This window comes from Acipenser ruthenus, chromosome 13 (genome assembly GCF_902713425.1).
Source record: "Acipenser ruthenus chromosome 13, fAciRut3.2 maternal haplotype, whole genome shotgun sequence".
Classification (NCBI taxonomy): domain Eukaryota; kingdom Metazoa; phylum Chordata; class Actinopteri; order Acipenseriformes; family Acipenseridae; genus Acipenser; species Acipenser ruthenus.
In genome coordinates this window covers 644,207-668,548 of record NC_081201.1, presented here as the reverse complement: position 1 = coordinate 668,548, position 24,342 = coordinate 644,207, and the positions used below count along the sequence as shown (strand labels likewise).

At 42.8% G+C, this 24,342-nt stretch overlaps 2 protein-coding genes across 3 annotated transcripts; both read left to right on the top strand.

Moving 5' to 3' along the window:
• Positions 1 to 204: 204 nt before the first annotated feature.
• Positions 205 to 6,522, top strand: LOC117417953 (HUWE1-associated protein modifying stress responses). The gene is made up of 4 exons (XM_034030392.3): positions 205 to 713; positions 1,866 to 1,946; positions 3,020 to 3,283; positions 4,751 to 6,522. The coding sequence occupies exons 1-4, from the start codon at positions 512 to 514 to the stop codon at positions 4,990 to 4,992; spliced, it is 789 nt and encodes a 262-aa protein (XP_033886283.1). The 5' UTR covers positions 205 to 511; the 3' UTR covers positions 4,993 to 6,522.
• A 1,287-nt stretch (positions 6,523 to 7,809) lies between these two features.
• LOC117418625 (transmembrane protein 104-like) lies at positions 7,810 to 22,098 on the top strand. Of its 2 annotated transcripts, none has more exons than XM_059035362.1 (10): positions 7,810 to 8,736; positions 10,413 to 10,463; positions 12,120 to 12,241; positions 12,388 to 12,478; positions 12,827 to 12,919; positions 13,659 to 13,776; positions 15,077 to 15,176; positions 16,628 to 16,733; positions 16,871 to 16,964; positions 19,130 to 22,098. In XM_059035362.1, the coding sequence occupies exons 2-10, from the start codon at positions 10,434 to 10,436 to the stop codon at positions 19,882 to 19,884; spliced, it is 1,509 nt and encodes a 502-aa protein (XP_058891345.1). In that variant the 5' UTR covers positions 7,810 to 8,736; positions 10,413 to 10,433; the 3' UTR covers positions 19,885 to 22,098. The 2 variants fall into 2 exon arrangements, with proteins under 2 accessions (XP_058891345.1, XP_058891344.1); XM_059035361.1 differs by having other exon boundaries at positions 13,656 to 13,776.
• The last annotated feature ends 2,244 nt before the right edge of the window (positions 22,099 to 24,342 follow it).

Below are 24,342 nucleotides of genomic sequence, written 5' to 3'. Positions count from 1 at the left end.
GACGTCAGCGCGCTCGCTTTTTTTTTTTCCACTGGGTCAAAAGTCTAACAACCCCGAGTCTGCGCACTCCGCTCCACTGTGCCAGCCCTGCCGAGTCTGCCAAACTGCCTTCGTGTTCTCTATTGTGACGTTCTTGATAGACGCCTCCCCCTCACCAATCGAGTCTCGAATGCAAATTTAAAAGCCCGTGAAGGGGACCCCCGCGACCAATCAAAAACCTCTCACTTTAGCCAAGGGGGCGGGGATGTGAAAGCCAGCAGGCTGCAGTGCGTTTGCATTATAGCGTCAGTTCGGTGGCGTAATTGGTTCAGTTTGTTTGGAGTCCACGGAGGAAGTTGGCGGCTGCTGGAGAGTGTTTATCTATGTGTGTGTGGTGTTGTGTCAAACAAAAGGCATTAATGAGCTCGTCGATTATTTTACACCAGGTCAGATTCCCCAAAATAAAATAAAAAAAAAAAAAGGTTCTCCCCCTTTTTTAAAAAAAAAAAAAAAAAGACCGCCGAGCTCGGTAATGGAGGAGAAGAAGAAGGAGGACGGGGAGTCGGAGATTCAAGAGCACGGCCCCGAGCACTGGTTCTCGAAATGGGAGCGGCAGTGCCTGGCTGAGGCCGAGCGGGAGGAGCCGAGCGAGGAAGAGGCCGAGGGGAGCCAGCAGAAGAAACTGTGGCACCTCTTCCAGAACTCCGCTACCGCCGTGGCACAGCTTTACAAAGGTCCGCCAAGCACGGTGGACATTTCAGATTGTATTACTCAGACTCGTTTACCAAATACAGATTAACAACACAGACCTGTGTCGTGTGTGTGTGTGTGTGTGAAATATATATATATACACACACACAATCTGCTGAACACTTTAAATTCAAACCAAATGAGAGAAAAAAAAGCCGTTGACTTTGATTATAAACACAATCGTTGTTCAGGATTTGTCACAGGGATTGTGTCAGGGGGGGGAAAGGGTAGTGAATTAATCAAGTTTGTATTAATCTGTACAGACCTTTATTAATATAAACAGGACCGCAAAACAAAATGGCGAAGGAAACAATAATCGAGGCGAGGACAGTTTGCATCAGACACCAAACGAAGCGGCCGCCTTTAGAGACGCGTTTTAATTTCGAGGTCATGGTTTAGCTACAATTTAAGATGTTTACGAGATACACTTTTGTAATGTGAAGTCTTTTTTTTGGGGGGATTCTAGAAAGAGTATAAAGGAACGAAATGGCGAAGTCCTGGGAGGAGTTCTCGAGATAAAAATAACTTGGATATTTTATTGGTGTTTGAATTAGTTTTCTCTGGCAGTGGATTTTTTACCGTGGAAAACGCATTTAGCATCTCATTAAGAAACCCGTAATCGCAGTCTAATTTTTTTTTTTTTTTAAATGGCTTGCTAAACTAACACAGACGCAAAACAAAATGGCGAAGTGGCCAAAGACTCTGGGAGATCTGATAGTTCGCAAATAGGAAAAGTGTTATTTTCTGAAGTGGTTGTATATGAAAGTGAACACTTGGCTGGTTTTTAAAACGGTTCAGACACCGGTGCATGTTATTTAAAATGTACTCGAGTAACACACAAGAGCTCGGGCAAAACAAAATGGCGAAGGGAAGGACGCCGATAAACACTGAACATCGATTTACTGGGTTAAAAAAAATAAAAAAATAAAGTAGTTTAAAGAGAAAATATAAAAACACAACTTATGGAAAATCTGAAGTAGAAATGTCCAAACGCTAACCAGCTGTATAAAAGTAGAATTTTTTTTTTACCTTCATTTAAGAAGAGACAAAATGGCGAAATCAAACATGGCTGTGTTAATACTTGCTGAGTGAGTGTTGATTTTTATTAACTTGTAACTTTTCACCCCACCCTCCAGACCGCGTGTGTCAGCAGCAAGGACTGTCTCTCTGGGTACCTTTCCAGAACGCTGCAACGGCTGTCACTAACCTCTACAAAGGTACATTAGTATATCTCTCTCTTTTTTAAAAATAAAATATCAATTGGCTTTTGCAGATTATATGGTTGGTGTACCCTTAACTATAGCTGGCACTTGCATTGTGTTCCCCTTAACTGTATTGGTTTGACAATTGAATTTTTTATTTTTTGGGGGTCAATCTATTTCATTGTCGTCATAATACTGAGTGCAGCTTTGTGTGTGTTGGTGATAGGTGTGTGTGTGTGTTTTTTTTTTTTTTTTAATATGACCGTATTTTCACAACCGTTAATTGAAAGGAGTTCTCGATATATATATATATATATATATATATATATATAAGTTATATTAACGGCTCATTCTTGAAGTGCAGTAAGTGCAAGCCAGCGTAATAACAACCCTAGACGGGAAGACGAGCTGTCTCCACCTAGAACCACAAGCGCTGTTCAGCGTATTACAGGAGAGCAGTGTCAGGGTTTTGAGGAGCGGTCTAAACTGCAGGATAATGGACTAGTGCTAAACACAGGAAACTATCGCTACGTTTGATTAGTCTGTGGTGACTTTGATATTTGTTGATTTTACATGTGGGATACTGTACTTGACTGCAGCCGTCTGCATACCCCCCCCCCCCCCCCCCAAAAAAAAAAAAAGAACAATTGCATGACTCATGCATTGCTTCCTCAGAGCACCAGGCTCTCTGTGAATAGGCTAGCTGTTTCAGACTTCTGCAAACGATGTGTACTTTGTAGTAGTGTACTTGGATTTAACTTGAAACAAACTGAAGCAGGCAGCAGCCGTTACAGTGTGGGCCAATTTTATGAAGTCCAGTAAAAGAGAATTCAACAACATTGTATTTCCAGTTTCCTGAAACTTATGCAGAATCACTATTCATATTGCAATATGTAATTATCTTTGTTTGTTCTGGATGAACTATGTGATTGGTTATTAACTGTGTGTTTTTGCTCTCAGAAAGCGTGGACGCACACCACAGCAGCTATGTGATTGGTTATTAACTGTGTGTTTTTGCTCTCAGAAAGCGTGGACGCACACCACAGCAGCTATGTGATTGGTTATTAACTGTGTGTTTTTGCTCTCAGAAAGCGTGGACGCACACCACAGAAGCTACGACCTCGGAATTCAGATCGGTTATCAGCGGCGCAATAAGGATGTGTTGGCTTGGGTTAAAAAGCGCCGGAGAACAATACGCAGAGAGGACTTGATCAGCTTCCTGTGTGGAAAAGCACCTCCTCCCAGGACTTCTAGAGCGCCTCCGAGACTGACTGTAGTATCACCTTCAACGGAAACAAGCTCGTCTGTAGAGACTGATTTACAGCCCTTCCGAGAAGCCATAGCTTTGCATGGTAAATTCCAACCCTTTACACTTTCAGCATACAATGAAAACAATCTTAAATTGGTGTGAAAAAAAAACCCTTGTTTTGGCTGTGGGTTTGTTTGGAGTAGAAGGAGCCCCATTGCACACCTGATGTGGAAGTGTGTTACTGCATGGATAGAATGAGCAGGGGATTTCAATGTACTTCATTTTTTTGTTGTCTTTAGAAACAGTGTTTGTGTCCCAGACCTGCTTTCAGTGGACTTTCAGTTGGTTAAAAAGCAGCTTTACAAATGTATAGCTGGTATATCTGCACCCCATGGCTGTCAAACACACATGGTACAATTGCTGTGTGGAATGCATGGAGTCTTTGTATCAGCACTGTATTGCAAAATACCAGCCGCCCCCCCCCCCCCCCGTCCCCCCCCCCCCCCGTCCCTTTGCTGAAATAAAGGTGGTCCCAGCACTTTTTCTGGAAGGGTTAAAGTGGCAGCTACCCTTTTCATCATAGTTTTCATTTGAAAACAGTGGCAGAGCTCTCCTAGGTCTAGAAATGTTAATATAGAGAAAGTTGGCCTTTTGCTTTTATCCCCGGTTGCTCAATGTAAAGATACGGGTTCTCTGGTGCCACTTCACAATGATGGGTGGCATCCTTCCTATGGTTAGTTTACGAACCTTTTTTTATAAACGCTGTGTACGGAACTGTTCCCCATTCACATTTTCATTGAGGCGGGTCATAAATAACTTCACTCCCTGTAAAATGGAGCCATTGATTCTTCCAAGCCCTGTGATCTGCATCGAAGTGTTAATGTTGAGCTGTGTTTCCACATGTGTAGAAACTGCTCCTTTTTGCATGCAATTTTCAAAAAATGAAAATGCAAATGCATGTCGCTGTGAACCCAGCACCATGCTCGTCTTTGGAGAGGTGTGATTTTATTTATTTTAGTTTATTTATTGATTGATTTGATTTAAACACTTGATTTATTAGAGCCCCAGAGGTTGCCAGTGTAAATTAGGTCCATGGTGATTGGGTCTGCTTTCAAGACCTTTGTTTTGCTTTGTGTTGAGAAAAAACAAGACGACTGTGGGTAACCCAAACAGAGTAAACAGAAACCTCCCTCTAATTGGACCTGCTGTGATTGAGGGACACTTCTCTGGCTCTTCACTGGTCAGAATTGAGATTCCACCGAGAGGAACTGTTTTCGTTTGATGCATTTTTTTTATTTTTTAAAAAAGGGTGCATTTTAATTGAGACTTGGACTCTTTATTCCTGGAAACCGGCCTTCTGGGACTGCTGAGATATCCCTGACCCGAGGGTATGGTGGAGACTGGTGTCTGTACAGATGTACTGGAGAACTGCAATTGTGATGAACCTTTTAGCACACTCTAGGGTCATTGTGTGGAGGCTGTTTGTACTAAGTGTATTGGTAATAAAACAGAGTGTACAGGCAAGTCGAATATTAATGTTACTTTTTAAAATGTTTTTCGTCCTGTTTAGGTCTCAGTGGTGCAATGGCCAGCATCAGCGTTCGCTCCAGTACTCCAGGGTCCCCGACCCATGTGAGTGGGGCGTCCAATCCCAGCCGCAGGAGGAACGGGCTTCACGATGTGGACTTGAACACTTTCATATCAGAAGAAATGGCACTCCACTTAGACAATGGTGGCACTAGGAAGCGGACCTCAGCCCAGTGTGATGTCATCACAGACTCCCCAACTCATAAACGCAATCGAATGATCTGAACTCGATTCGTTAAAAATAAATAAATAAAAAATGCACCGTGTTGCTTAAGCCACTTAACCCTCAACACTTTTTTTTTTTTTTTTTTTTTTTTGAAAGGAATCAGAGGGCCATCAGAATCCCCCCCCCTCCCCCCCCCTCCATTGCTTAAGATGCGTGAATTCATTTAATGACTGCCATAAAGGAAAATTTACCATCACATTAGATGCCTCTCTTGTGGTAATGGCTTTGTGTTTTCCACTCACGAGACAGAGGACATCTCAATTATTCGTTTAGTACTTGGCAAGATGATCATAGGTGAGCATTTCTCCGTTAAGGCTGACCTTGCTTGTGTCCTGTGTAACCCTGACGTTACTTTGGTTAGGTGTTTATTGCCATTATTAATTTATCTGCTGTGTTGAGTGTTTGCTTCAACAGTATTGCCGGGTAATGGCTGAAAGTCCTTTTTCAACATGGCAAAGCCTTCCACTGGTTTGTTTGTCTGAAGCAGCTGGTGAACGTGGAATTGTGAAGAGGTGCGATGATGGTCATGCAAATAATACTTCGTACAGTGCTGAATCAATACAATAATCTGTCGGATTCACTTCTGTGTGTTTAGTGCTCCAAAGTGACAAAATCATCAGATGTTACTCCCGCCCCTGAGTAATCTTAGAATCCTTTGCTATTGTCAGTAGTTTTGTTAATATCTAATGGATATACTTAACATTTAGGTGCTGGTCTGATACATGCAGTGCATATTGTATAAAAATGCAAACCATTGAATAGTTGGTCTCAAAGTGTATAATAATGATGTTTGCATTAAAGAAGCTAAGCTTAGCTTTGGGTGGCTTCAAATGTGCTTTTAAAACAGGAAATGCATGTCTCAGCAAGAGGACGAATCTGGCTTTCCAGAGCACAAGAAGGGTTGAAGCCGGTATAAAAATGCAAACTAGTTCCACCACAGGGTCATTGTGGGGTGGGGTTGATTTCCTGAGTGCACACACCTGCATGCTTTCAGAAAGGCTTGCATCTATCTTCAGCACCTTTTACGTTTATCTGAATCGGTGGGATTTTGGTCACCACACTTCTAAAACGTTCAATGAATCTGCTCTTGATTTGGTATTCCAATGAAGTCCTTCACAGTTTATACCTCCTGTATTAATACATGTACTTCAATGGAGCACTAATCCTTGCCAGTGTAATAGAGCCTAAACTATTTGTGTTGATACATCACCTGCAATGTCTCTTGTTCGATATCTGCTTGTATTGTTTGCAGTGTGGCTTCAGAGCTCTGACTACGGAAACCAGTGTGCAGACCTGTGTGGGAAGAGGAGGTCAGATTGCAATTTCAAACTCCTGTCTAGGTGTTTACATCAATTGTATATTTACAATTTACCTTTTAAATATATCCTATATATCCTGTTGTTGCATTTAAAAAAAAAAAAAAGAAAAAACTAAAACACACTGTGTACTATTCCATCAATGTAAATACTGTATGGGTTTGTTTTGAACTTTTATTTAAAAAAAAAATAATAAAAAAAAATAGAATTGTGTGTGGTGTTTTATAACATGCAAAGTAAACAATATGCCCTTCAAGTATTAACTCCTGCATCTCATTCAAGTTTAAAAAGCTGTTTTTTATTTTTAAATGTGTGTGTATAGAGAGAGAGAGAGAGCGATAGATAGTTTGTATGTAAGCCTACATTACTAATAGTTGTGGCTGGTTCCCTAGCTAGTGTACCGTCCAGGTTTTTATGTAGATCCAACAAAAGCCATACTTCCTAGAATACATACTTACATTTGCTTGTTTCTATTTTCAGTAGGACATGCACACAAGCGTTGCTGTGTAGTCTAGTGTGTGTGTGTGTGTGTGTGTGTGTGTCTATATTAGTTGGTTTTGAAGAACATTCAGGGATTATAATTTGTCAGTTCCAGTTAAAGTGCACTGCAGCGATCATGCCCGCTCTGGCAGGCACTGGGAGATTTCAAGCCGTTTCTATTAAAAGCCCCAGTTAGTTGTAAAGTATGTTGTTTTTGGACTGCGCTAAGGAAAGCGTCCTCTCTTGCTTCTCTTCATCATATTAATGGCAGTTCTCTGATGAATCCGCTTCTCCAGAGTGCTGGAGGCGGAGCTGCTGTTTACAAGCCCAGTCTCTGGTTGAACACAGTACTCGCCCACACAGGACTTGTTGCTGAAAATAGAAAGCAATCTAATTTAGCATCTCCACAGAGATACCACATTTAAACACATGACCTGAAGATCAAGCTCAACACATTTTCATTGTCAAAATGTCCTGTTTGCAAGCATGTTGAAATGGAGATCACCTGATGTATATAAAGATATCTAAAGATACATGCTGTAATATTTGTTACAGGGAGGGGGAATAGATACCAAGCGACAATGATGTGCCTGCATTGTGCAATGCCATTTCATTAATCTCAGTTGGTATGACTTGTGTCAAAGAGGGGTTGTCTTTGCCACCCTTCGGCACTGTTCTTGTATTAAAGAACACTGGATCACAGGTATTCTGCAAACAGGACGGTACCTGTATATTTATTTATTAAAAATAAACAAAACAAACAAAAGCCTAACTCCTGTCAGGAGTGCTAAACTAAACTTTGCAAGGCATTTAATTATAAACTGGCGGGCTAACAAACACGTACTTTTCCAAGTATTACACACTACCTGCTCAGATATTGGCAGGTCTACAGCCGTAGCCTTCACATAGACACGGACTAACCAGTTAGATGTACTTAATTACATTAGTGTCAGGTGATTCTGGCTCAATAAAACAATGATCAATTAAACAATGAACCCTTAATCAATTAAACATGTGGCTGTGCAGGCCAGGTCTTTGTCTGCAGTAGGCCAACAGTGCTAGTGTTATTAGAGTCTTGAACCTCCAAACTCTTACAAATATAAAATATTGCGGTGGATTTACCTGTATATGAACAAAAGAGAGGGGGAGACTAATCTTTAAACGGCAAGAAATCGGATCTGTTTATTAAACAAAGTTCAGCAATATACATGGTACAGGAGGCCAACTGTATTATGCCCTTTCAGTAAAATATTTTGCTTTTATACAAAGGTCTGGATGTCCCAAAATTGATACATTCTCAAATAAATCAAGTAAAAACAACCGGTAAACTTTTCCATTACTAAGTGTTTTGTAACACTTTGTAATTTTGGTCGTTTGCCAGACTGCAATATTAATACATTAAAAACAAAAATGCGGTTCTGGCGCCATCTTGTGGCATGAACGCAAATCTGCAACACTTCCAATGAAACATTGACGCAGGCGGTGCGTGAACTGTCACAACCGGGTGTTTTTTTAATATGACTTGATCAAATTGTTCTTGTACAGTATAGCTTTACTGTGTAAGTCCTTTCTGAAAGATGAGTCACGTTTTAGGAGCTTTCGTTAATAAAGAAAACTATTTTTTCCTGAATCAACTTTCCAATGTTGTTAGTTTGCCTAATTGTAACATTATTCAACTAGGAAGAAATGACGTGAATTACTTTGCCTTTTCAGTAACAGTAGACGAGTGTGTTAATATCGGTAATCTTTGTGTATATTTGCATAATTGAGCTCCCATTACATATCTGACAAAGGGAGCCTTTTTACTCCTATCGCTTCATCTTCACCTTCTTCGTTCGATAAGTATGTAAAGCAAACTACATTAAAACGAGGGCTCGGAGAATAGGATGCAGCCACGGCACCCATTTGAACTGAAAACGGATCGGCGTGTGGAGGGAGTTAACTCAGGTATGTAGCGCAGATCACTTATTTCATTTCAGCATTGCTCTTAAAAAAACCAAAAAAAAACAACCGTGCCCATCGTAATGGCGCATAGTGAAGCATTGTAGAGCACAGAGAGGTATGGTTATATATATATATATATATATATATATATATATATATATGTAAAACTACGGTAAACTGTGGGAAAAGCATGGGGAATTGTATTTGATTGTCAAGGCACTGTTGTCGTGTTTGCTAATTTATTACGCGAGTTCATAGGAGATGTACAGAGTAATGTAAGTGATCCTAATCAATCCGACCAGTAAATCAACAGAAACTGTTACCTGTTAACTGTTAATTGGACTACATTTCCGCAAGACAAAATCATAACAAACCAGTTATGTCACTCTCGGGACAAAAGCCACACAGCAGATCCAAATGCTTTGGACTAAGTGGGTCATGCTTTTCAGTGAACACACTGGAGGGTGAATTAGGTGCTGGAAAACACCAGGTTTGGGCATATTTGTCAAATAGCGACATGTGTGAATACATGTGCTTGTTTATATAGGGGTGCAAGCAATATTACCTGGGGGGCGATCACAGTACAGTATCACCCTGGGCTAGGATTCAGACCTGGAGGCATTCATTATTAGATGGGAGTAGGGAACAGAGCCCCTGGCTAGATTCAGAAGACAGGTGCACAAGCCTGCAGGACTCATGCTGGGAGCTCAGCCCCAGCATTTAATGCAATGTGATCTGTCATCATTCACACAAGCCTTGAGTGATACATTGCGTAGACAAAAAACAAGCACAGCAATGGGGCTGGGGAGAGATCTAGCCTTGTATTAGACAAGTGGGGATTACAGTGGATTCAGAGTGGATCAGCAAGCAGGGGTTATAAACAGGAGAGGTGTGGAAGGAAACCTCCCCATGGCAATCAAACTGAGTTTGCAGGACAGGGCAGGGATGGAAATAGGAAATAGGAAATAGAAATAGCAGTTTCATCCATTTCAGCTTTTAATATGTCTTGAGTAGCCCTAGTGTTTAGGTAACAAGCTCAGGTGTGTCTTATTAGAATCATAATAAAGCTAAGAGAATGGAGCAAACTGCTGTGAAACGAGAGTCTTATTTCCATCCCTGCTGTTTGAAAAATCGATCGTCCGATGTGTCCTGTTACAGCCAAACTGGTCTTCTGTTTAAAGCCCACTGGGAATAAATGAACTGTTTAATCTTTGTTGTTGTGGTTGTCCTTCTGGAAAGTCTAATTTCCAGCCACAACCCAGCCCTCTTGCACTGGCCATTGACAGCAGCAGTGAAGAAGGGGCTGTGGTCTTTCCTGTGCTTCTGTGTCGAGCCAGTGCATTTAGAACTCAGCTGAGAAACCTCCCAGCATGCTGATCATGTAGGTATGTGAACTGGGCATTAGACTCCTTGTTTACTGGAACAGTCAGTATGGCATAGAACCACAACAAGAACTATACAGTAATGTATTGCAGGCACAATGGCACCCTCTGCTGGAGAAATATATCCAATACAAAGATCTGCTAGAACCAGATAAGGGCTGGGACAGGCACACTGTGGCATGTCACTGTGATAAAATCTATGGATGCATATATATATATATATATATATATATATATATATATATATATATATATATATATATATATATATATATATATATTTTTTTTTAAGTACAGGTACAAACCAAAGACTGAAGGATGGAAAGTGACAGCCAGTACTCCCTCCTGGTAAGAATGTGTTCAATATTCTTCTTTGGAGCAGATGTGAGATTATTGGGACAGATCTATCAATGCAGAATGACTGGGGTGCGGTATCACTCAGACCCCTTACATATTCAATGCGTTATGAAATATACACATTTGAAATTAAAACTTGAAAGTCGTCTTCTTCTTGTTGCAGATCTGACCATATGTAAACACGAAGGTCACACAGCACAGGAGAATAGCAGGGGAGGGATGGCTGTGAAAGCGGGTTCACAAACTGCACCTACATTGCAAACACTACTGACTGCACAGCTCGTTGAAGGCATTACTTTCTCTGCATATTGAATTACCCTTCAGGGACTAAGTCAATTAAGACAGGCAGACAGACAGACAGGCAGACAGACACACCTGAGGCTGTGCTTCTGAAGCCGTGGTGTCTCTGTGATTGAAGTTTAGCCAGGCTGCCAGAGGCACCCTCATCTGCTTTCCCTGTGGTAAATGCAAAGCATAGCAATTACTGTGCAAAATGACTGTGATAAACTTTACAAGGGTAATCTCCCCAGTAGTGTGCATGCCGGCGTGCAAGATAACAATGCTTCCAGAGGTACGAGCTTCAGGGCTCTACATACAGTGTAGACTGAGTACAATACATATACAGGGAGACATAGGGGAGTTCATACTGGGGTTGTCCTGTTGGTAGGGTTAAAGACAGCCATCCTGATGAAGTGTAAGATAATGACTGCACTAGGCTTCTGGTATACGATTAACTACGTGAATCTGAATTGTTATCGTAAAAGAAATGTTAAACAGGGGCAATGCGCAGAGATGTATACAAGATTGATGGAGTCTAGAAATACCCCAAGCGAGGCTTTGCTAAATTTAGCATGATCTCTTTGCTCCTACTCTCTAGATAAACTTTCTATTCTGCTTGTCCTCTTTAAAGTTAAATACATTTCTACACAGTACTGTACCCCCCCCCCCCCCCCATCCCCCGACCGCTCCATCACAGCAACACACAGCTGCAAACTGTAGGTAATATAAGAAAAAAACTCTTTCAATAATTCGTCTTACCAGCCTCGCGGCTCCACAGCAATAATATGCCAGATAGCTGCAGTTCTTGCAGCTCTATTTGCAAACGTGAAGAACCGGGGGCCCTACCAGCACAGGAAGTTAGTCTGCTCTGCAGCTGCAGCCCCTACATTCACTCTGGAAGGTAGAGGCTCCCTCACAGCCCCAGTCTCAGGGATTGCAGATGCTTCTGTTGGATCCTGCTAGAATCCGGTGGGAATGTGCTCAGGGGGGAGTCAGTGGGGTCTGAACTAGAAAAGCTCCTCATTGTCAAACTACTTGAAAGCATTATTTAAAAATCTGTCTCTTTTTAAAGCACATTTCAGGGATGGGAATAAGACTCCTATTGCACAGCAGTTTCACCCGTTCCAGGTTTCATCCCCAGTGTGTATGGGTAACAAGCTCAGGTGTGTCTGATTAAACACACAGTCAAACCAGGAATGGATCAAACTGCTGTGGGTGGCTGTTCTTGATGGTAGTGCTTCCTTATCTTTCCTCCACCGCCTGTAACCCTTCTCTTCTTCATTGCGTTGCTCTGCATGTTCTTGGAGGGAGGATCACGCTGTTATGAACAGGAGTTAACGGATTGCTCTCTTCTATTACTGTTTGCAGGTCGGCATGGCGTACTTATTTAACACTATGTTTGGGACCGGGATTCTTGCGCTGCCAAGGGCCTTCGCGAGCGGAGGGTGGCTAGTGAGCACCGTCACTCTGCTCTCCTCAGTAGCACTGAGGTAATGATCCTGACTGGACTGGTATAGCCCCGTCATTTTTGAATGATTTTTTTTAAAAGGAAAGTCATTTAAGGATATTGAAATGGTCTCTTCTGATTGGGTTTGAGGCCCTGGCACTGACTGGCTGTGAACCCCTTCCTCCACAGCTACGTCACGGTGACATTCCTGATTGAAGTGATCGCCTGTGCCTGCGGGAAGACAGCTGGGAGCGAGGAGACGAGAGAAGGAAAAGAACGAGTGAGTTGAAAAAACAAAAACGTTTTCATATTTGAAGTTATAATTAGAGCCCTGTGTTTTCTGCAAATACGAAATAACGTGGAATAAAACAAAATGCAACATATAAAACGAAATATAACAAAAACTCATTATAAAGCAGACATAGAATGACATTGAATTGGGAGGTTTATACAAAAAAATACTTGAAATAAATACTCGTAGTTGTCAAGGCTCAGCCGTTACCACACACAGTGAGTGTTTTCAAAGCCGTTTGGAAGCGAATGCTTCCTCTCGTCCGGGGCACTGACTGCCGTACCGAAGCCAACGAGAAGCTGAACACAGAGCACTGTTAACTGTTTTTATCTGTAGATTACTCCTGCTGACATGGTCAAGGAAAACATTGCCATGGCTGATAAAAACGCTGGAGCGGACGAGTGGAAAGAGAGGAAAGCTCTTATTGAAGTAAGCTGGACCGGTAAAGAAAAGATATGCTAATATGGATTTCAGAACTTCACAGGTTCTGCTATTATCTTTTTTTGTGTGTGTTTGTTTTGATCCTGTGAAGTATTGTTATAATGAATGCAGTACATCTGAACTGCACATGTAAGATGAGGATGCAATTCCAGGGAGGGGCTCTGGAAACTTGATGGGATTACAGAATAAATTGATGATGATGACGGTGATTATTATGGGCTTATTTGTATTATTATTATGAATTCATTCGTAGTCATATATTTTTTTTTATTGTTGACCTACTTTTTGTTATCATCAGTGTACTGTTAGATTAAACGTTTCCGTCTCATAAAACCATAGAAAGCCTCCCCGTGTCTGACCCCAGCGCAGTCAGAGCCGTCCCGGGTCATCTCTGCAGGCTGCTTCCTACAAGCATTGGTGCTGTTATCCAGCGATTGATTGATTTGCTTGCTGTCTGTTTAGTGGTTACCTGTCAAGTGATGGGTGCCTATCTGCCTCTCTCTACGTCTCTCTGTCCCTTTGCGTGGTGCTTACATTTATACAGGCTGTCTGTGTGCTCTACCCAGTTGTCAAATGTTGCTCCAATTAAATGTAAACTCTTTGAGAAAGGGCTGTGGTCTTTGTGACATGAGTTAAACAGGTTTTTGTATTAGTTGTTAGTTACGGTGTGTGCTAATGCTGCCTCAATTGGATCTCACTCAATGTCGTATTTTTGTGCTTTCAGAAGGAGCCTGACGGCTGTGTCTGCTGCAGATCTGGTTCAGAATCAGATTTGTGCCCGAGTGTTTTTGATATAAACAAAACAATATCTTTTACCGATCTGACAGCGATGTACTTTAACCCAGGTGAGCAGAAACAACAGGAAATGGAAGTGGGACACTTATCCAGACGTCTTAGACAATTTCTTCCTCTTCCTCCTCTTCCTCCTCTTCCTCTTCCTCCTCTTCCTCCTCTTCCTCCTCTTCCTCTTCCTCTTCCTCCTCTTCCTCTTCTTCCTCTTCCTCTTCTTCCTCTTCTTTCTTGTCTTCCTCTTCTTCCTCTTCCTCCTCTTCCTCCTTCTTCCTCTTCCTCTTCCTCCTCTTCCTCCTCTTCCTCTTCTTCCTCTTCCTCTTCCTCCTCTTCCTCATCTTCCTCTTCCTCCTTCTTCCTCTTCCTCTTCCTCCTCTTCCTCTTCTTCCTCTTCCTCCTCTTCCTCCTCTTCCTCTTCTTCCTCTTCTTTCTTGTCTTCCTCTTCCTCCTCTTCCTCTTCCTCCTCTTCCTCTTCTTCCTCTTCCTCATCTTCCTCTTCCTCCTTCTTCCTCTTCCTCTTCCTCCTCTTCCTCCTCTTCCTCTTCTTCCTCTTCCTCTTCCTCCTCTTCCTCATCTTCCTCTTCCTCCTTCTTCCTCTTCCTCTTCCTCCTCTTCCTCCTCTTCCTCTTCTTCCTCTTCCTCTTCCTCCTCTTCCTCATCTTCCTCTTCCTCCTTCTTCCTCTTCCTCTTCCTCCTCTTCCTCTTCTTCCTCTTCCTCCTCTTCCTCCTCTTCCTCTTCCTCTTCTTCTTCTTCCTCTTCTTCCTCTTCCTCCTCTTCCTCTTCTTCCTCTTCCTCCTCTTCCTCTTCCTCCTCTTCCTCCTCTTCCTCTTCCTCTTCCTCCTCTTCCTCTTCTTCCTCTTCCTCTTCTTCCTCTTCTTTCTTGTCTTCCTCTTCCTCTTCTTCCTCTTCCTCATCTTCCTCTTCCTCCTTCTTCCTCTTCCTCTTCCTCCTCTTCCTCCTCTTCCTCTTCCTCCTCTTCCTCTTCCTCCTCTTCCTCATCTTCCTCTTCCTCCTTCTTCCTCTTCCTCTTCCTCCTCTTCCTCTTCTTCCTCTTCCTCCTCTTCCTCCTCTTCCTCTTCCTCTTCTTCTTCTTCCTCTTCTTCCTCTTCCTCTTCTTCCTCTTCCTCTTCCTCTTCTTTCTTGTCTTCCTCTTCCTCTTCCTCTTCTTTCTTGTCCTCCTCTTCCTCTTCCTCTTCCTCTTCCTCTTCTTCCTCTTCTTTCTTGTCTTCCTCTTCCTCTTCCTCTTCCTCCTCTTCCTCTTCCTCTTCCTCCTCTTCTTCCTCTTCTTGGCTGTTCACAGATAAAGCTGCACACTGGCAGTGGCGCAGCAGTTTTGATTTTGTTATTTGTTTTAGTTGGAGACATCCTGAGTCGCATTGTCCTGCTGCTGTCGATCTGGGGCTCCCTGTTGATGTACTTGACCATGGTGCCCTTCAGCTTAGCAAACCTCCTGTGGTTAGTACGCTTCTTCAGCTCTCACACTTCCTTTTAAATAACAAGACAGCATCTCTGATCCCACGTCGCCGGGCTTGAACGAGCTGATGCTGATACATTGTCGTGGAAGTTTTGTTTTCGGTCCAAACTGTTTCCCTTGTTGTTGCTCAAGCAGCTGTGTTGCGGAGCCTGCTATAGTTCTGGTAATGCACAACTAGAGCTTGCAAATGCCCCCCTGTCATGACAGGTCACTGCAAAGGCTCCCCTGTCATGACAGGTCACTGGAAATGCTCCCCCTGTCACGACAGCTCACTGCACAGGCTCCCCTGTCATGACAGGTCACTGCACTGTGTTTTGGTTTTGGAAAATCTGTTTCAACTGTCTAGTAACATCGACCCAAACTGCGTTATCCACAGCTGCTTTCCTTGCCTAGGTCTGTTTCGCTCTTGAGGAAGTCACCATAGCAACGCTTTATCTCTCCAGGCACTGCGCGCCATGCCCAGGGCAGCTGAATGAAAGATAAGGTGCCTTTCAGCAGGGCAAGGTGCTTCTGAAATTAGAAACCAAAAGCTTCTACTGGCTCAGTGTTTCAGCTGGCATTGCCACGTGACTCCAGCAGAGGGCGGCAGTGCTACAGCACAGGCATCTGTTTTCTGAATGCGAGGAGAGCAGCCCACAGAGGAAAAGCAATTTGGAGATAAGATCCTCGCCGGCTCTCAACAATCAAAGCACTAATGCTTCAGCAAGACCCCTACCCAGTGATAAATGCTGGGACTGCATTTCAGACCTCGCCCGGGAGATGGGAGGCACTGAATCTGTCGACAGAAGGGCAAAAGGAAAAAAACTTTTACTTTATAACAGAGAATATGGATAATGACCATTGCTCTGTGCATTGCCACTGCAGACCTCAGTACAGGACCATTGCACTGTGCATTGACACTGCAGACCTCAGTACAGGACCATTGCACTGTGCATTGACACTGCAGACCTCAGTACAGGACCATTGCACTGTGCATTGACACTGCAGACCTCAGTACAGGACCATTGCACTGTGCATTGACACTGCAGACCTCAGTACAGGACCATTGCACTGTGCATTGCCACTGCAGACCTCAGTACAGGACCATTGCACTGTGCATTGCCACTGCAGACCTCAGTACAGGACCATTGCACTGTGCATTGACACTGCAGACCTGCTTTTCTCTTCTTCACTCACAGACTGGTACACACCGCTGCTGTGCTTCAGAATCAGCCTCCTTCTTCACATGCAAACCCTGCTTATTGAAAAAGCACCATGTATCAACTCTCTGCAGAGTCAACGGGGTTGACCCACTTTATTGGGCAGTCGATAGTTACTGTAGAAGCTCCCAGCCTTACAGTACAGTACGCCTCGTTAGAATATACATGTACACACTGCAGCTTGAAACAAGTGTTGTGGCAAAACTTTTGACGAGATTTCTTTCTCTTGGTAGCAAACCTGAAACAGACTGCAACAAACTCGGCAATTTCTCCTTCATCGCTGATGAAGGTCTTTGCTGGGGGCCCCTCACCAAAATCAGCGTCTACAGAATCTTCCTGGTATTCATTCTTATTGATTATCTGTTATTGATTTGATTTTATTATTTATTTAACTGTGATTTAGGAAAGAAAGTACAAGCAAATCTATTTTTTTATTTTTGCTTTACACACAATATTTAGTCTTTTTCTTTCCACAGACCCTGTTTATCCTGCTGGTCGGTCCGTTTGTGTTTTTCTCCGTTCAGAAGAATAAATACATCCAAGTCTTCGCCTCCATCATGTCCTTCGTGGGTAAGGAAAAGCGTGAACAATTCTCTCCTTCAATGGCACTAAACACCATCTGATAGGGTCATTTATTCCAGGGCTCTTGAGATAGGCTTTATGCTGACAACTGCATCTCAAAACACTGGGCTGGAAAATTATAGATTGAAGATATGCATACAGAGGCCTGGTAGAGAGAGTACTTGCCTGGAGCTCAAAGGCGTTTCATTTGGAATGAATGATTACCATGAACTGTAATTGCTCTAAAGGGTCTGAATTGTTTGCACCCGCAGATCAGTTACAGGTAGCGATTAGGGGATGCTGTGATCAGGATGCATCACTCAATGAGGGACAGTGATCATGTATCTTAATGAATCTGAAGGGTGCTAGCTGAGTGTATATACACAGTCCTCAATGCCAGCACGGAAAGGGTTAAGACGGGTTTATTACAGCATGGCAGAGCTCAACATGTGCCTCTGTCTGGAGTAGGATTGCACGTGTGGGTACGGGGTCATCACAAAACACAGAAGCACACAGTGTTATTACTTAACATGCAGGGCTAAATTCTCAAAGCTGTTTAGTCCAATTCGTCATTCAACGTTTAATTGGTGTTGGTTTGTAATAAACCGTTAGTGAAATGTCTAAAGAGAAGGAGTATCATGCCTTGATTGTCATGCCCACACTTTGAGGACCAGCGTCCTACACAAGGCAGATATTCCACATCTTTTTATATAGTTTTTCATACTTGTTCCTCACGCTTGTTCAGATCTAATATTGTTATGAGAAATTGGCATGAACAGCCCCCCAGAGAAATCAGTTTGATTGTGAGAAGCCAGTCACACATTACCTTAACGTGCTTGCAGGCAGCATTGGAGTCCGGCACAGAGGCACACAGCTACTCTGGGCTCCATCCGGCACGGCCTGTTTCTGCCTAACATATGAAAGGATCCACTCTGCCTCAGCTACCCCTCACAAAATATTGCCGTGTGGGGGAATTAAAAGCCGAATTAAAATTCAAGCTTTTAAAAGTGCATTTACATGGTATTTCTTTAGTTCCCAATTCAGACAGGAATAGGTACATTTCTCATAAACGCATTGCAGCATTTAAAACTTAAAATCACCAACCTATTGACCTATTTAAACAAATCGATTCATTGTGGTACAGCTAATTCAGTGGATATTTTGTTTTCTAGGCTACTCATCTGATGACAGTATCTGATATTGTTGCTGACACTGGAACTACAGCTACAGTACATGCTGATGTATGCTTTGATATTCGTGAACCTGTTTAATGAAAGTGCTGCTCTGCTCTGATAGAAAGCTGCTCCCTGCTTGTCTTTGTAGCGAGGGATCACTGATGGCTTGGCTACACTCTGCTGGTTCTCTTTCTGGAGACGCCGTACACAGAGGCTCGAGCCCCCCCTCTGAGGTCGTCTCTAATGGAAAGCATTTTGTTTAAGATCACCAAACTGGAAATGCTTTATGTGCAACAGTTCTGAATTATTGATTCCCTTGTAGCCTTAATTGAGTGCCTTTTAAAAATGGATCAGTTACATTTCTGTATCCTGTGGAATGCAACAGAACATAGCATCTGAAGCACGTGTGACAAAGACACTGGGTTCAATTCTCAACGCTGTTTACTCTGAATTGCCATTTGCACAGTTTTTTATTCTTTTTATTCAGAAAGGAGAAACACATCCAATAATTTTACCAAACCAGAAATCTAGCTCTTTGTCTTTTGGGAAGTCTGGGATTCAGCAAAGTAAAATAAAGGTCAACTGAAACGTTAGCCTTTAAATATATTAAGTTTCTTTTAACGTTTCCAAATGTAGCTCTGTTAAATGTTTTCTAGTTATATGGATGAAATACATGCATACATACATACACATGCACACCTATGCACACACACACACACATGTACACACACACTAGTCTGTATTGAGTAACTAGTGGTTCATTAGTCAATCTTGAACAGATCATTAAATCAGTTACTGATCAGCATGATTATCTGCTATTTAAGTAGGACATGGCTATTAGTCAGCACTTTTATAGACACACATACAGTGGAAGGATCTTTGCTTTCATCCATTCCCTCGCTCACTTGTAAAGCACACAGCCATTTCTTCTGCATTGTCTGGTATTTTCCATACACTCTTAAAACCAACACTTTGTTTGTTGTTGTTTTCACTTTGCAGTTTTCTCCATCATGTTTGTAACATCAGTCGTCATCCTAGCGAGGGGGCGAGGCAGAGGGACCCCCATCCTGGCGGATTTCAACGCCTTCCCCAGCGTGTTTGGGGCCTGCTCAGTGGCCGCTGTGTCCCACACTGTCCTCCCCACTGTGGTCCCGCTGATCCGGAACAAAACCTACCTGTGCCAAGGAGTGATGGTGGTGTTTGCCACGGTCACCCTGCTGTACCTCACCTTGTGCGTCTTCGTGGTGTTCGTGTTCCCGGAGAAAGACATCCAAGCGGTGATCCTCGTCAATTTTGCAACCTGCTCCGTTGTCCCTGTGGTTTTCGTGATCTACATTCTCGGCCTCTACACGACTATCAAAGTGTCCGCCAATTTCCCGCTGAACGGCGTCACGTTAAGCGACAACCTGAAGTCCATGTTTGCGGGGTTCCAGTGCTCTCACGCGTGGCCAGTGGACAGGCTGCTCTTCCCCCTGGCCGTGATCGCGCCTCCGCTGGCCATTTCCTACGGCACCCACAACATCGAGATGATCGTGGGGATCACCGGCTCGTACACGGTGAACCTCATCCAGTACGTCACCCCATCCGCGCTGGTGTACCTGAGCAGGAAGGAGGCGCGGGCACGGTTTGGGGATGATGTCCTGATAAAGCATGCTTCCCCGTTTCAGCATGGCTTCTGGATAATCCTGGCCCTGCTGTACGCAGCTGTGGGGCTGGTGGTTTCCACTGTTTTCTATGTAAAAAGCCTTGCATGAAGTCGGCACGGAGAACGCAATCTTTTTTTTTTTTCAGGTTTTACATGGAAGAACATCAGGGATGTAGTTAAAAGATGGGAGCTACTTTCATCATACAAGTTTCTAAGATAATGTAAAATCTTTCTGATCCCTAGAACCTTTTCTACTTCTGTCATATTCCTTGCTATATGAAACCCTAACTTAGTCCCTTAATATTACAATAACAATAATAATAATAATAATAATAATAATACTCATCTGAATATTATAACCCATATTAAGCCTGTAAGACTGTAAATAATAAACGTCTATAGTTTATACAGATTTGCCAAGTTAAGCTCAACCCCCACTTGACTCACTGGTAAGGATTGGCTTAATTAAAATGTATAAAGGCTTAAGATTCTGCAGTTAAATTAAGAGGATTAGGGAATGAAAATAATTATATTTCTTAATCCATATAATTTCTGAACAATACACATGCCACGTGCTGGTATAAGATGTAAACACACAGATATATTTATTTTTTGGAAAATGCATTTTAAAAAATGTCCGCAGGCCCTATTTTGATGCCAGAGCAATGGAATGAGAGGACTGCACCGGTATGAAAGAGAGGAGACGGAGTTTAGGAAGGCGCTGCTTCTGTCCAGCTCCTTGCTGTCACAATGATTTGAATCTCCTGTATACACGTGCCTTTGCCTTTGCAGATGTGCTCCACAATGGGTCTCCTTCTCTTCTCACATCACTACCTGTTCTTTTCATCTTGTCAGCGCACCCTGTATAACAAGTTGTAAATGCACACCCTGTCTGCTTTGAGTTTTTTACAAAAATGCATAATAGGCCACAGAGGAATATATTTTTAGCCAAAGCCTTACCAGTGATCTCATGTAAATGCCAAATGCAGTTTGACACTTAGGTCTACACAACAGTTTCAGTGCTATGTCAGGGCACGGAAGGAAATTCAAACATACAACATATGGACATTTTCAACTAACTATACATTAGTTTGTCCTTCAGATGGCTTAAAGCTGTGTTAATGTTCAATCATTTAAAACACATACATTTCTTACCCCTGGAAAGTTTGATTGTTCAAACAGGGAAATAGGACCCCTCCCCATAACAGGGAAGATGTAACGTTCTGCAAATGAAACCCTGAAACGTCACTGTGGAAGGGTGAGGTTACCCCTGGAGCATTAAACAAAAAGAGGTGTTTTGGTGGCAGGGATAGGGTTAAAATTTACTGTGATCTCTCTGGTCCTATGCATTCCAGCCTTGTGAGTATAGCTGGAATGGAGGAAACCGGACACCTTGATCGGTGGGCCTGTTGACTAATCAATCAATGAATCAATTATTGTTTTAATTAATCCACCTGGTGGGTAGAAGCGAGGCTGCAGAAAGAAAGAGATGAGAGAGAGGACAGGTAGCAAATTGTATTGCCAGTAGGTGCTGTTCCAAGCGCCGCAACAGAGGCTAGTTTGCCTGCCTGAAGGAAATAAAATGCCTTTATTGTGTCTGAATGCTTCTTTTCATTTTGTTTGTTAAACCCAACGCTCAGCTGGAGTTTGTTGTGCGTGACGACCTGCCTTCCTGTCCATCGTCCATCTCCTCACAACAACAACAACAGCAGACGCAAAGCCCCCATGTTACTGAGGGGCCCGCAGTCAGAGGAGACGGGGAGAGCTTCTTGTTTAAATCAGTGTGGTGTAAAACATTCACTGGGCTGGAGCTGCTTTTAAAAGATCATCTGTAAGGAGCATGAAAGCCCCCGTGGTGCATTTCAGAAGATGATTTATTCAGCACATCTTCTCTCTTAGTAAAGGAACGAGAGCCATTGATTTTAAAAGGGTGGCTGCGTGAAAGCAACCTCAAAGCAGATGCTTGGTTATTCGATATATCCTTGTGTAAACAGAGTCCTGCCATTGCAATGCCATTGAAACATGTTTAAAAGATGCATTACTGTGATACATGAATCGCTGAATCCCACTGCACTAGCATTTATAATACATGCCTTGGAAGGTGATCAATGTAGGAGTCTGCGTCTGAATAAACCTTTAATATCAGGGGCAGGGCTGAAGTCCGCTCCTTGCTGCAGGTGATTTGGTATCTGATGCCGTTCCTGTGTGCGGCAGGTGCTGCCTTGGTCTTTACTGAAGCAGTTTGCGAGGATGATCATCTGTTAAATTGGATTATGAATCACGGCACCTCACCTCCATAAGCCAGAGGCTGGCAGAGTAACAGAAGCATCCCAGCTGAGTGAAGAACTGGAAACTATTACCCGGAATGTATTTTTAAGGAAATTCCTAAGAATAGCATCTGAATGGCTCATATGTATTTTGGAGCACCATTTGAATAACAACTAATCCACTGGAATCCTTATGAATCTGGGCAGGGGTGTCCAATCCCAGTCCTGGAGCACCATTCCGCTCCAGGTTTAACAGGTAACATTATATAATGAACTACTCCAGGGTCTAGATGGATGTTTAATAGGTTCAATTAAACAATTTAGAACAGGGTTCTAAATTGTCGTTCGTCTTCTGCTCCTCATTGCAACACCCTTGTCAGCTGCAGTGTTAGAGGGCAGGTCAAGCACATTTACAGAGAAACCTGACCGTGCTAAACAAGATGCTTCAATTTAATAAGAAATGAAACCAAATCAAGACGTGTTTCCCTGCAGAGCTCACTCACTGATTGCCACCAGCCTCTGCAGCCTGCGCCAGGCTCTCACTGTAGTTAATGCACACTGCACTGCAGTCCCGTTAGGAACGATTCACCGGATTATGGATTGCACATCGTTACCGCTTCTTATATTTCGATTTACTCCAATCTGCATTTGGGAAACTGTCAAGCCGATGATCCCCCACTTCCCTAGCTGGGTGGCAAGACAAAAGTTTAATAGAAGTTCTAGGAGAGGCGTGGGACTGCAGGGAGGAAGTACCTGTCTCTGTTGTTTACGACGAGATGCACCCCACTCCGTGTCAAGAAGGGTCACTTGCATGTCCCTCGAGATGCACCCCGCTCCGTGTCAAGAAAGGTCACTTGCATGTCCCTCGAGATTTGGTTCCATGCAACCTTATCCTTCGCTGAAAAAAACAGCCCCACTAAATAACTGGGGCAGCGAGTAGAAGATATTACAAATCAAAAAGCTCTCTCTTCAGTCTTGGCAGGAGCTTGCAGATTTAATAGCACTGGTCCCAATGATACATAGCACAATATTACAGAAACATTAACATCAGCAAAAACCTCACAAAGGCATACGATAGTGTTGAAAAAAAAGGCCATTTCCATAAAACCATGCAGCTGGACAAATACTGTATACATTAAAAAAAAAAAAAAAAAAAAAATGCCATCTTAGTATAAATGCTCACAACCCCCTCACACTTAACCTATAGCATGATAGATGGACCCCCATACAGTACCTGTAGAGCCAACACTAACCCTGGTATTATAAACGCTCACCACCCCCTCACCCTTAACCTATATTACATGGACCCCCATACAGTACCCGTAGAGCAAACACTAACCCTGGCATTAACATGTCAGTATTTCCAGAAAGTCCCTAAATAAATGTAACCAGGTCCTGTAAGAATCACTGAGTCCTGAGTGAATATAAATACCCACACTGCTGACTGGTGGCTGTTATAATTCACTGTGGATGAATTAATAATGCGGGTGATGATGAGAGTAGCCATCTGGGAGGATAATCGCGGAGCCCTGATTGGGTGTACATTATTGATTCTCTGACAGGGTTGTTATAATTACAGTCTGGGTGGATGAATGAGGCTTGTTTTTTTTGCTCTGCCTGTGTAAAGATTTAAGATATTGCGTTTGATTTTAATGCAGAAGATCTTTACGTGTCCCTCCGTCGAACGCTCTTCCAAGAGCATCTACACATCAGCCTAAACCCTGAACTTAAATCATTGCTTTATTCCAAAACACTCACGCTAACATCAGAAACATGCTGAGATATTAAAATGCTGCCTGTGGGACGCTATAAGAATTGTATAAATTCTTTCTTCAAATGAATTCAATAGGAACTATGCTCATGTGTCCTAAAACTGTTAATTGAAAGTGACACATTTTTTTTATTTTGGACAGGCTGCTGAAGCTCTGTTGCTTTATGAGTGGCAGTCTCGTTCTTTGCGTATCATCAGAATGCTTCTCCCTGATTTGATAATGTTTGTCTTCAGTCTCCTCTTGCAAATGTTGCCTGCTATCGATGCCGCAGGCTTGGTGTCCTATCCACTCTGTATGAAAGACATGCCTGCCTTCAGGAATCAGCCAGGCAAGCAAACAGAGTCTGCATGACGCTGAAAACGTTTTTCACCGTCATGCTTTATCTTACTGTTTGTTAACTTTGAATGACTAGCTAACACTTTACAGTATTAAAGGTTACAGCTATTAACCCGATTCTATTTACTATTTAAGTCATTATATAAATCACGTAATTAATATATGTTATAACATTATTATAACACGCAATAG

Bases quoted from the DNA above. Each gene is read 5' to 3' on its own strand.
- LOC117417953 (XM_034030392.3), top strand. From the start codon at position 512: ATGGAGGAGAAGAAGAAGGAGGACGGGGAGTCGGAGATTCAAGAGCAC. The intron at 714-1,865 runs GTCCGCCAAGCA...CCCACCCTCCAG, and splicing joins CGTGGCACAGCTTTACAAAG to ACCGCGTGTGTCAGCAGCAA. The intron at 1,947-3,019 runs GTACATTAGTAT...TTTTGCTCTCAG, and splicing joins TGTCACTAACCTCTACAAAG to AAAGCGTGGACGCACACCAC.
- LOC117418625 (XM_059035361.1), top strand. From the start codon at position 10,434: ATGGAAAGTGACAGCCAGTACTCCCTCCTG. The intron at 12,479-12,826 runs GTGAGTTGAAAA...TTTTATCTGTAG, and splicing joins CGAGAGAAGGAAAAGAACGA to ATTACTCCTGCTGACATGGT. The intron at 12,920-13,655 runs GTAAGCTGGACC...TTGTGCTTTCAG, and splicing joins AGAGGAAAGCTCTTATTGAA to AAGGAGCCTGACGGCTGTGT.